The sequence below is a fragment of the Diabrotica undecimpunctata genome, chromosome 10, assembly GCF_040954645.1.
Source record: "Diabrotica undecimpunctata isolate CICGRU chromosome 10, icDiaUnde3, whole genome shotgun sequence".
Taxonomy (NCBI): Eukaryota; Metazoa; Arthropoda; class Insecta; order Coleoptera; family Chrysomelidae; genus Diabrotica; species Diabrotica undecimpunctata.
In genome coordinates, this window is record NC_092812.1 from 34667661 (window position 1) to 34680268 (window position 12608).

Sequence of the window (12608 nt, forward strand, 5' to 3'; positions counted from 1 at the left end):
AGAAGACGTCCAGGTCGAAGAACAAAATGGTTTAATAAACTTGAGATATTAGTAACAACAAATAATTAAGTGGATAAATGCAGGATAAGGTTGTAGTAAGCACATGAGAGAGCGATTCCATTTTTGAATATATTTTATGTCTAATTACTAATAAAAATCGAACGAGCCGAAGTATTATTACATTGGAAATCACTTTAGTGACTTTGCAGGAGCAACTATCAAGGAATTATCAGGTAATAGTTGTACATACAACTGAGCTAACATTAAAAGCTTGTCAAAACTAAAACTATAATTAAACATAAGATTTGAATAAAGTTGTTTAAAGAGAAGTACATTTTAAACTTAAAAAATCGCTAAAGCTGAAACTAAAGATTGATCTGCAAAAAACTGAAAGTAACGCTATATTTTGAAATGCATACGACACTGAAATCTTGTTGAATGACAAATAAACTGTATTTAAAGTGATGAAATCCATACCCTTAATATAAAATTATTAAAAACGCTCTTAAATTACTCTGAAGATATCTAGTCTCCTTCAGTTAGATGCCATTTAACTGTAGCATTTATTTGTATAGTTTGTGTCCAATGTTTAAATTTATATTATTTCATTAACGAACATCAAGTTTAAAAATGAATATAGGAATAGAAAATGTAATGAAATAGATTCGATACTAAATAAGTCAACATAGGATAACAATGAAATACTCTCAAAACTTCTTTCTCTCTACTTTAAGATATGCTTTGGCTCAGATCATTATGGCGTACACTGCAGAAACAAGGCCACAAGTAGAACAAATGAAATAATAGAAGAAGCAGATATTAAAATAGCCAACACTTTGTATAGAAAGAAAAAATGTAAGCAAAGGGAGAACATTTTTATGAAAGAAATTGTGTGTGCATTTTTATCACCAGCAAAACTTTATATGCTGAGGAAAGAAGGAAAAACATTGGAAGAAAACATTAAAAACAAAAATAGAATGATATTGATAGAATGGCAGCTGTTCAACTGCTTAGAAGCTACCGAAGACTGAACATGCACTTTGCAAATTAAGCAGAATCAAAAAGAAGTTTTGGGAGGAAAAATTTTATTTATTTATTTATATTTCGTTATATTTTTTAAATTCATTCTGTTGACTGTTTACTTTAGAAGACTTCTTGTAGTCATAATTTTGCATTTAATTTTATATTGAGGGTATAGTTTTTATACATTTAAATATATATAAAAAATGGTTCTATTGTGATAAAAAAATAAGTTTGCTATCTTTAGAAGAGAGCGGTAACAAAATGGAAACAAAAAAAAAAGAAAAAAGTATCATTCCTTTAGTTATATTAGTAAGGAAAAAGGATAGAACAATCAAAAAAACACACACAAAGCTAGAAAATTAATAAAGGTGTTAAACCCCAGTGATACAAAAAGCATTTTACCAGACTAGAAACATCATTATCTTCAGTAAGACTTTCCACATGACACTTGCGTTTCTGCAAACCATACAGGCACAAGATACAAAAAAGATGATAATTTAAAATTAGAATTTGATGGAGGTGAGTGATAAAACTGTAATGAAGGGTGAAAAATATGACACATATCTTTAGGTTTTTAAAAGAAACTCGTTTTAATTTCACTACGGGTGTATTTCAACATAAGCATTGTTTAGGATATTATTTCAGTTAATATGGTATTTTTTTAAAATATTACGTAAGTGGTAGATTTTTAAACTTTTGACAAATATAACTTGAATTGAGAGATACAGGAAACTAAATAAAAAGATCGTTTTGGGTAATAAGAAAAGGAAACACAAAGTTGAAAGAACTAGATACTAGATATACAGAAACTTGGTCTATCCTATCCGTCTATCGTTCTCCACTTTGATTGCCTTAGTGTCCAAAATTCGCAACCATATGTCAGCAGAAAAAATATTAAAGAGTTCATCTATCTCATTTTTAGAGTTTTTGAAATATTCGTGTCTTCCCATATTTTGGCCATGGGAGTTTTATCTCCTCCTGGAGTGTCCCTGTGTTTGTGATCAATGATTCAATTTTGGGTATATGTGGATCATTGTTGTGTTGCATATCCACTATCATTTTGGTCTAATTAAAATAAAAAAAAAATTTGATTAGTAACTCGACCATCTGAGCTGCGCATTGTGTATATTCTTCGTGGATGGTGTTTACAGAGAGTATTGATAATGGTTAAATTGTATTGCATGCAGAAATCTAAAAGACAGTCTCCCTTTTCGTGACTTTGTCCCAGTCTAAAATTTCCATTATCGTTCGCAGTACTTTTATCAGATTTTCATACTTTGGCATTAAAATCTCCCAAGGTGACGACTAAATCTTGATTTACAATGCAGTTAATGTGTTCTTCTAGATGTACATAGAATCTGTCGACATCTCCATCTTGTGTAACTGAGATCTGAGCGTATACCTAAGTAATAAGTAAAACAGCTGTAGATCATGGCAATTTCAAATATGTATATTAATATCTCATTAACTTTATTGTATCCAATTAATGATTCACTTAATTTTGGAGGAACAATTATTGCAAATTGCAATTCAAACCACGCCTTGCTGGTGTGCTTCAGATACTTGTGGCGGTGGACATCTACAGCATACTGACTGACTCTTGACATCTGACTTTCTAATTCCGAACTAACCCGTTTGTGACTGTGGAGTTCGACTCTAGTTATTCACAGATAGTGTTTTATTCCTATTTATTGGTGGTTCAGATCCACATCTATCCTTATTTTTGATCCAATTTTTCCCAACTTACAGGCAATAATGAGGGGTGAAGTGGTTTTTAGTATAGATATTCCTGATTGCTGATAGAACTTGTCCTTAACAAGTTCTGTTTTCTCCTGGCTTACCATTTACAATTCCTATGCACCGGGTTGTGAATAGTGGGGAATGTCATTATCAAGGGTTCACATGGGATTGTAAATAGTGAAAAACGGCATTATCAAGAGCGACTGCAGGAAGTAATGGCAAGAACGTGGCACGATTCACCATCCACCAGAGCAGTAATGGCTGAATGCTGTGGACATCTCAACAGTGATACACTTTCCCCAATACCGGAACTCTTCAAACTCTCAGAGACAAAAATTACATTGAGCTTTTCGGTCTTCAAATAATATATAAGCAAAAAATCACCTAGAATAAACCATGAAGACAAAAAAACATGGAACAAATGCATAAAATGGAATAGGTTTATTAAAATCTGGACTGTCGTGTTAGATGTTCATATTGTTCTAATATGCATTATTTCCAATTATTCTTTTATTACAACATGTATCAATTCTGTTAACTCAAGACAATATTTAACAGAAATGATTACTTACCCTTCTAGGTGGTGGCACGGGATTATGGATCATTCCAGAAACATCGACATCTGAAACCATCGACGATATACTCTCAGTAGACCTACCGTTGGAGAGTCTACTGGAAGAGGGATTGGGCGCAGGCGGAGGAGGGTTCTGTGGCCTTCGTACGCCGAATTTATCAGAATTCTTATCTGTCATGACTAGTTTGGTTCCTAGAATAAAAAATAAAATTGAAAAGATGTAAACAGCATTTGAAATAAAGCAAAGTGAATATATAAACGGTTGCATTCTTATTCAATTCGAGTCTCACTATTCTTTTACACGTATTTCCAGATTTACGTTTCATCAGGCAGACTTGTGAAGACTGAAATGAACTGCAACCCAGTGTCTAGCTGGCAATTATAGTTACATAATATACCAACGACCATTTTTATTTTTTTTTGGATCCTCAAGAGGATAATTTTGCACCTGTATTTTAACTTATAGGTAGGAAGAAGCTTTATCTCATCTTTTACTTTCTCTCGCACGTTTGCCAATTAAATATATAGTAGTAATTAAATAATGAAGTTTTTACTTCATGAAAACAGAGTGATACTGACGTTAGTTAGTTATCAAACTCACATTGTTACATACATTTAAAATTAAGAGAATACATTGATAATAATAGGTTGCCAGTCAAAAAATGGCCGCAAATATTTTTAATTAAATTAATAGTAATTAATGTTTGAACAACAATATCTTCCCATTATTTTTGAACGTGGAAACAAATAAATAACTTCAGGAGTTTCACTTGTAGTACTTGTACAATAATGTACCGTACAACACTTGTGATGTCATTGCGGTCACACGAGAAGTATGCGTGTTTTGGCGCGAAATTTTAAACGAAATATAAAATACATAATTTTTAAACTATAAAGTTGTATTAAAAAATAATATTGAACATATTTTGCCAAAAATAGTCAACATCCCTATTGTGGTAAACTCAGAGATGTTTGAGGTTAAATACTGAAACTATTAGCAAGTAGGATAAAGGTGAGTTTTGTTAATATTGAAGAATATGTTGTTTGTTTAGATTAAAAATTAAAATTATAATTTTTGTTTGGCTCTGTTAAGTATTTCAGCATGAACTTACCTATGGGTATCACAGATCTACCGGAACTGCTATCACTACTTGGTGATCGCTTGTGGGTATGACTTAGGGTGTGGTAGCCAGCAGCGATGGGATCAGAAGGTGTCCTACTGTGGCTACTTGGTAGCGTTCCGTACTGAATGGAACAGTTAGGAGGAGGCAGAGGTGCTGTCCGTTTCTTCAAATGGGCCATAGCTATTAAAAATCATGAAAAATAGAAACCAAGAATGTTTCACTAACATTACAGTGATGCATGCTACTTAAATTGTTATTTTTTGATGACTAGAGCCATGACTTTGAAACTTCTTTAATAAATTTCAATGAGAGGAAGAGCAAATATTTGGAAAAAAATCATAATGGTATGATGGATCCATGGTATAGAAGATATAGATCCACCGTGCTGTAAAAACCACGAGTTGTTTCCTTGTAGACTGTACTCCAGGCTGAAGTTTTTCATTAATCAGTGCTTTCATGCAAGAATGTCATTAAGGCAACCAAGAGATTAGGCATACAAGTGTCTAGGTAGTCTTGTAATCCTTGTAAAAACCTTTAAAGATGCAGTGGAACTGTGGATTCTTGAGACATTGTGAAAAATATAACTGAACTAAAGGTGTCCTACATAAAAAGCTTAAGAAACTTTCTTAAAAGCTCCAGCAGAGCCTCACCAACATATTAAAACAGAATCTGGTATAGATTCAGACTGTTTTAGTGAATTAATTGTTCAAAATGGAGGACGGAAACCATTTTAAATAGGATTATATGGTAATAAATACCTCCGATGCCATATTCAATGGTAGCAGAAAATTAATTTAATCAGTATGTGGGAAATTCTATCAATGATTTTCATAAAAGATGAAAACTGCCACACTATTGAGGGTAGCAGTTTAAGATTTTACACTGTCGCCATTCATTATGGAATGGTCGCCATTTTGAAACTTTGCGACATAATCATCTAAATATCTGAACATATTAAGTGATACAAGAGTTTTCTGATGATTTATCACTTGCCATATATTCATCACAATTGGTGCTACAGCCCTATAAAAGAGCCTCGACCTTCCCAAGTCTATTACGCCAGTCAGTTCTATCCATTGCCAACTGTTGCCAGTTTGCTGCGCCTATTTTTCTACCATCCTCATCTACACCATCCCTCCATCTGAGTTTTGGCCTACCCCTACTTCTACTTCCCACAGGATGTGACATAAGGATTCTTCTAGGAGGGTTGTTCCGCCGTGATCTTGCCAGATGTCCTGCCCATCTTAGTCTTCCTATTTTTATAAGGGATACTACGTCCTTTACCACCAAATATATGTTTATATCTGTGATATATCTCGTAGTTGTACCTCCTTCTCCAAACACCATTTTCACAGATACCACCGAATATTCTTCTCAGGATCCTTCGTTCAAATATAAGCAGGAGGTTTGCCATATATTATTATTCAATAAAAATGTCGATGACGTCAACAAAAAAAGAAATGAATTCTATCGAAATATGAGAAATTAGAAATTACATTGACTTGTACACTATTGCGAATGATTGTCATATTTTTGACAGATGTCAATAAAAAAAAAGTTAATTCTGTCAAAATGTGTGAAATTCGAAAGGCTTGTTCCAGTGATTTCCATAAAAACTCGACACTGCCAGACTATTGGGAGTAGTTCATACTTAGTAGTCACTCAGATATAATAAAAGCAGTATACGCGGTTTTATAGTTAAAAAATTATTGAGGGGAATGGATTTTATAAACGCACTGTATAAGGTATGCATTTTCAGAGCAGACCCGGTGTGTCGACTATGGGAAAAGCGTATTACAAAGTTGCTATAAGTATATAAGTAAAAATAACAATATTAGATAAACAGTATGCAAGATTAAGCATGCAAAAATTTATTAATTGTCAAGAATACAAAAATATCTATTAATTATCAACAATCGAAAATCTATTAAATAATATTTTGATACAACTGAAATAGAAAATATAATTATATCCTTGACAGCTTATAAAAGTAGAAGGGCATGCATCACACTTAAAATTTTATATTAAAGTTATATGTATGAGGCAACTTAATTTGTTATATAATTAATTAATAACTCAAGTAGGAAAATACCATATCCTTCTTCTTACAACACCCTCTTCACTTATAAAATTTAACGACAATATTGGTAAATTTTTATGTTCGATTCAAACCAACATATACTTCATCTAATTTACATACCGTTGCACGTCATCCGCGTCATCGCCCGTGAGGTCACATGATACCAACACAAAATATTTAGGCGGTAGGTGTGTTCTTTTTTAGAATCACTCTGCCGAGTACACTGCCATTACAGCCACTAGACATATTTTATTATAGACGCGTAGAAATAATATTTAAAGATTTCTATTAATATTAACTTAAAGAAATACACAATAATATTTTTCATTTAATTTGTATAAATGCATTATAAAGCGATTTTATGAAGAACATTTGTTCGGAACACACTGTAACTGTAATCGAACGACGGTGATATTTTGGAATAAATTGGTAACACTTATTTGACAGTTGCGGTGTTGACTAATGTTAATAAGTAATGAAAAAAAGTGTTGTTTTTGTTTAAGTATTCCATTTTACATCTTTATACGACGCATACAAGCGGCTCAAATTGTTTTTAACAAGATTATTTTTTAACTCTTGTTTTGTTTCTATTTATTTACATTAAACATTAATTTGTTTGGTTGTATAATCCACTTTTGCAATAATTATGTGACCTATTTGATTTAAAATGGATTCAGGATTTTTTTATACTTTGGCAACTATGTCAACTTCGATCTCTGTCAATGATAATGACGTGCAACGGTAAGTAAATTAGATGGACTGTAAATATATACCACGTGACAGCTGCCAGTCAGATGATTGTAAGTGAGCACAGTGTTGCCAAATTAATCATACAAATATCATTTACTTTAAAAACTGTTTTTAGTTCCAGTATTTTCTTTGCAGGGCATTGGTTTTCCTTCTAGACTGGCAAAAGTGAGTAAATTTTTATTAAATTTGGACGTTGACATTTTAGCACTGTTGCCGTATTGTCGAAATTGTAGCGAATGTAGGGAATTATGAAGTGATACAGTTTAAGGTTATTATTATACATTCATTATTACACTTGCAGCTGTTCTGAGTTGTTTTGGCACTTCTTTTCTCAATCTTTTCAATCAATCAATTAATTGTTTGGTACTGTCGAACCTATTATTGTTATTAGTTCCTTTTTTTGAAACTTTCGTGTTGATTACCTCTTCTGTGGATTCATTAGTACCTACTTGGTTAATTTTTATCAACAATATTGTTCAGTCATTTTCCTGAGTTGATTGTCTATTTTTATATTTTCTGTTCGAGCCCTTCCTCTATCTATGCACTTGGAAGTCTGTAGATATTGTTCGCAAAAGCAATCACCATCGATTTAAACGAAAAAAATTACCTTAGCAGCCATTCTAAATACGATGAGAAATGGTTTGAACGAATTAATGAAAATGTTGCTAATAAGCAAGTATGTAATATTCTAACTACTTATCCCAAAGAAGCCACCACCAACATGATAAAAACAAAATGCCCCGTCCCTTACCTTCTTGTAGAAAGGCTCTTCAACACTAACTCCATATAGTTTAACACAACTATAATAATACTCACAAAAATCATCAAGAAAAAATAGTTTTCAAATGGAACTTTGAGTCAGTGGTATGTTTACTAGAAAGTAAACATACTTAAATCAAAAATCTCCCAGTTTCATAAAACATTAGAACAGTAGCTTAACGCCAATAAAAATTGTAATGAAAATCATTGCTATACGGTAAGTAAACAAAAACCAAACTGAGAAGTATCAGAACTTGACAACATTTTGTTAAAATTTAAAGAAAAGCATTTCTAGATGTAGAAAAAATGGACCTGATAGAGAAAAGTGTACCAATTTGGATATAAAAGAATAAATCGTTATTTAAAACATTGGAAAGGGGTCAAATAGTACATACAGGGTGACAAAACAAAAACGAAACTGAGAATTATCAGAACTTCACAACACTTTAGTCAAAATATAAAGAAAATCATTGCTAGATGAAGCAAAATTCGACCTGAGAGAGAAAAGTGCTAAGTCCAGTTATGGGTCTAAAAGGCTTAAGTCAGCACTACACAATTAGGAAACTGAGAAGAAGAAAAAAATCGTAATTAAAGGATAAATAAAGACCACACAGCTACCTAATATTAAAAAAAATTGCAGTACATAGATAGCTGCACACTAATGGTTTTCAACATAAGAAAAATTCGGAGTTTTAGTTTGAAGTTATTTTATGGATGCTTTATATACATATTTCGAACTTTGTAAACAATTTATTTAAGTTTGTAGAAGTTTTTACGAAAACATTCAAGCCACTCAATGTTTTACCTGGTTTTTTTGACTGTGTGGAAGAGGGATGAGGCATTTGTCTGTTAATAAGATTAAAACTAGATCCTAGTTGTAAACTATCGCAAGTTGATGAGCGAGAACGTAAAATAATAGGAGAGTCCCCACCTGTATAACTCGGCGGCCTTGAACGATTCTTCTTCTCAGGAGTTGGAGATCCGTTCTGAAAAAAAAACACAAAGATAGCACAAGGAGCGATGAGGGTTTTGTAATAATGCAATGTTTTCCGGGTTTATAGGTCCTGGTTTGGTATTATTTCTTCCTCTTACGAAACATCAGGTACAAATAATTATAAATCATGGCCTGTAAGTCCGGAAAACCGATCTAATTCTAGAAAAACCAGATTTTACTTACTCTGTCTTCGATGATAGTTTCATCGTCAGAGAAATCCGTGGATCCATCATCATGTAGCAAGTTCCAATCGATATTAATATTATCAAAATAATTTTTCAATCGATTAGCAGCGTTTTGTAACTAAAAAATTACAGAGACATTTAGATACAGAAGGATGGCAAAACAGAAAAATTGTTATCTACTAGATTTAATGGAAATAAAACACTATAAAGTACTTTATAAAGTATTTTAAATCAAAATGTTGCTTTATTAGGCCAATCAAGTTAGTTAAAAATAAGCCTTTTTTCGTCACAACTGTATAAAAGGGTCACAATCCCGGCCCCTTCCAAATCGCTTCCGTAACTGGAAACACGCCAAGATAATTCCACTACTAAAACCAAGGAAAAATGGAAGAAGACCGGAAAGCTACAGACCAATATCACTACTAGAAACAATTGGAAAAATCCTGGAAAAAATCATCTATAGCCTAATGACTATAACATGCAGAAAGAAGAAGAATCATCCAAGAGGAACAATTCGGTTCGTCTTGGATGATTCTAAAATATATTATTAAGAAGTCTCGACTCACTTAAGAGGTCATCTTTTGATTTTGTTTTTGTTGTTTTTTCTTTATCAAAAACTGGATAAGATTATCCGAGTTTTCTCTTTTAAGAAGGGGCATTGTAGCATAATAAATTCCTTAACTATATATTACGTCTTAGTTCTACAATTTTAAAAGCAAGCAATGATTCAAGGTCAAGCGCCTTTGAAAAGAATTTTTGGTTGGCCCGTTGCGAAGACTGGTAGGCGTTGAAGGAAAACGGTAGAAGACGGGTACAAAGATCGAGGTAGAAGGAAGTCAGGTTTGGGAGAATCTTTGAAAAGAGAACACGCGGTGTATTTAGTCGGAAAAAACCGGCAAATTTGTTGAAAAAAAGTGATTTATACTCAATGTAATGTGTCAGTTCAGATAAGAGTAATCACTGTTTTTGTTTTATGTCATCTCTCACCTAAGAAATTTGTATCTAAGAGATTTGCGGCGTTTCCAACAAATTTAAAAAATACCCACATGGTTCCAGTTTTTTAAGAAGCAGAGCTTCAAATTTTGCGTCCAGTGTCCAACTTTTAGCCTCAATTTTCGCAGTTTGGTGAGGCGGTGAATCTAACTCCAGTTTCACCCTCCCAGAAATCTTTGTAAGTCCAGTTCCTAACCCCAGAAATATTAGTGAAACCCAGGTAACTTTTTTTGTTTGAACTTTTAAAGTAAAAATAGACATTTTTTCATTAATAATTGCCCTCATACAGGTTAACAAATTGTAATAATTAAAACTGTATGAGCACACGCATCGGAAAAGCTAGATCCACCTTCAATCGGATGGGGGCCTTCTTCAAGAGTCACAACCTCTCTCTTGATATAAAAGTAAAAATGCTGCGATGCTACGTTTTCTCTGTCCTTTTTTATGGTGTTGAATCGTGGACCTTGAACGAAGATATGTGCAGAAAACTGGAAGCATTTGAGATGTGGCTATATCGGAGAATGCTTAAGATCCCGTGGACTGACAGAGTCACAAATGAGGAGATCCTCAGAAGAATGAATAAGAACCGAGATGTTCTTCGGACATATTATGGGAAATGAATCCAGATATGCTCTCCTTCAAGCCATCCTGCAAGGAAAAATATTTGGAAAACGAGGTCCAGGAAGAAGAAGAACATCTTGGTTAAATAACCTCAGATTCTGGTTCAATACAACATCTGTGCAGCTTTTCCGCGTTGCTGCAGATAAGATAAAGATTGCCATGATGATCGCCAACATTCGTAACGGATAAGCACATCAAGAAGAAGAAGAAGACACATTCCAACTGTCAAACACGTCTATACAGTTGTGTCGAGTCAAAAAACCAACTGAATTGACCTATATTCTTATTAAATATACTAGATATTAGAAATGGCACAAGGAAACACTTTCAGAAGCATCTTGAGAAAATTGATGTAATAAATATATAATAAACTAGCGGACCAACTCGACATCGAGTTTTTTAAATGAAATTTTTATTTTGCGAGAAAAATTAAGAGATCAATACAAACAATATAAGCAAGAATATACATAACATTCATCAATAATAATGCAAGTAAAAAAGCAAGTGATTATGGAAGTCGACCTCAAAACCGGAATGCAATTTTTAGTTCATCAAATGTCGACATGGATATCATTTAGCAGTTAATTTTGCATGCTGATCACGAATCCGGTGTCAGATTTGCTCTATCTTGACGTTTTATGCGCGTTTCGGGTCACTTCCGGTGTCGGATCGCAACCGGAAGTACATATTTAGATTCGTCTCGACGAGACCTTTCGATCCATATATACATTGTGGGGTCTAAAACTTAAAGTAAATTTTAACTTCTGGTCATCTCAAAACCGGAAGTGAATTTTTGTACCAAAAGTATATCTTGACAATCTCATACGTAAAACTAATAATATTACGAAAAAATATTTTAATTATCTAATATGGTTTTTGAGTAAAGTGGTGGACAAGAAAAGGGCTTAGCGTTTTAGTATATAAGATTATGATGGAAATACATATTAAGATAAGTGTATAAGTAACGTTGATGTATAAGGGTCTTACCAGCTCGTGACAAGTATTGTTTCCCAACTGTTGAGCTATATCCATCGCAGTTTTATTCTGAGAATTCCGTAGACTAGCATCGGCTCCGCTCCTTAACAAAAGTTTCATGCACTCAACTTTATCGTATAATGCACAGAGATGCAAAGCTGTGTTGGAACCACTCATTTCTGGAACAGCTATGGGACTAGTGGGTTTATCTATGGCTGAACACGACATGTTCTGAATTAGAAAATCTACGATATGAAGAGTTCGGCCTGACTCGTTCAGTATCGCTCTGTGTAGAGCCGTTTCGCCAATTTTCTAAAAAAAGTATAATAAAAGTTAGTATATTTTAATTGTAGCAGTATAATAAATTCAGCACAAATAACCAAATTCTAACCACTTTATAGACAAGACTACTAGAATGCTACACCTTTTCGGTGGTATTGTATGAAATAGAAGCTTGGACACCGAAGAAAGACGTTATAGACATAAAAAGAATTAAATTTTACTATATATTACAGAATTGTAATTTTTGCATCACTTTCATGGATTGTTGTGTTTTAAGAATAACTAAAATAAAGCTTTCCTTACCGATGAGGGCAAAGGAGTTGCGAAATCTACATTTTCTGCGAAGATCTGCAGCAGCAGTTGTAAGTCACCTCTATTTACGGCTTCTTCTAACTCGAACATTTTCTCCCTTTCAGTTTCGCAAGTTCTCAAAGCGAATCTCTTCTCATCATACTTTGCTCTAATAAAATTAAGCCTTTCTTCCCTGAAACATATCATAAGTTAGGTC

At 33.3% G+C, this 12608-nt stretch overlaps 1 protein-coding gene across 2 annotated transcripts in view; it reads right to left on the bottom strand.

The window, feature by feature from the left end:
- The window catches only part of Asap (ArfGAP domain of ASAP), a 104851-nt gene that overhangs the window by 12200 nt on the left and 80043 nt on the right, over positions 1 to 12608 (bottom strand). Inside the window, exons 9-14 of one of the 2 annotated variants that reach the window (XM_072546548.1) lie at positions 12404 to 12584; positions 11831 to 12130; positions 9228 to 9347; positions 8982 to 9036; positions 4450 to 4641; positions 3336 to 3529 (exon numbers count right to left, since the gene is read on the bottom strand). In XM_072546548.1, coding sequence (XP_072402649.1) covers positions 3336 to 3529; positions 4450 to 4641; positions 8982 to 9036; positions 9228 to 9347; positions 11831 to 12130; positions 12404 to 12584 — 1042 coding nt within the window. Of the gene's footprint in view, positions 1 to 3335; positions 3530 to 4449; positions 4642 to 8855; positions 9037 to 9227; positions 9348 to 11830; positions 12131 to 12403; positions 12585 to 12608 lie in introns of both variants that reach the window. The other variant, XM_072546547.1, reaches the window with a different exon arrangement.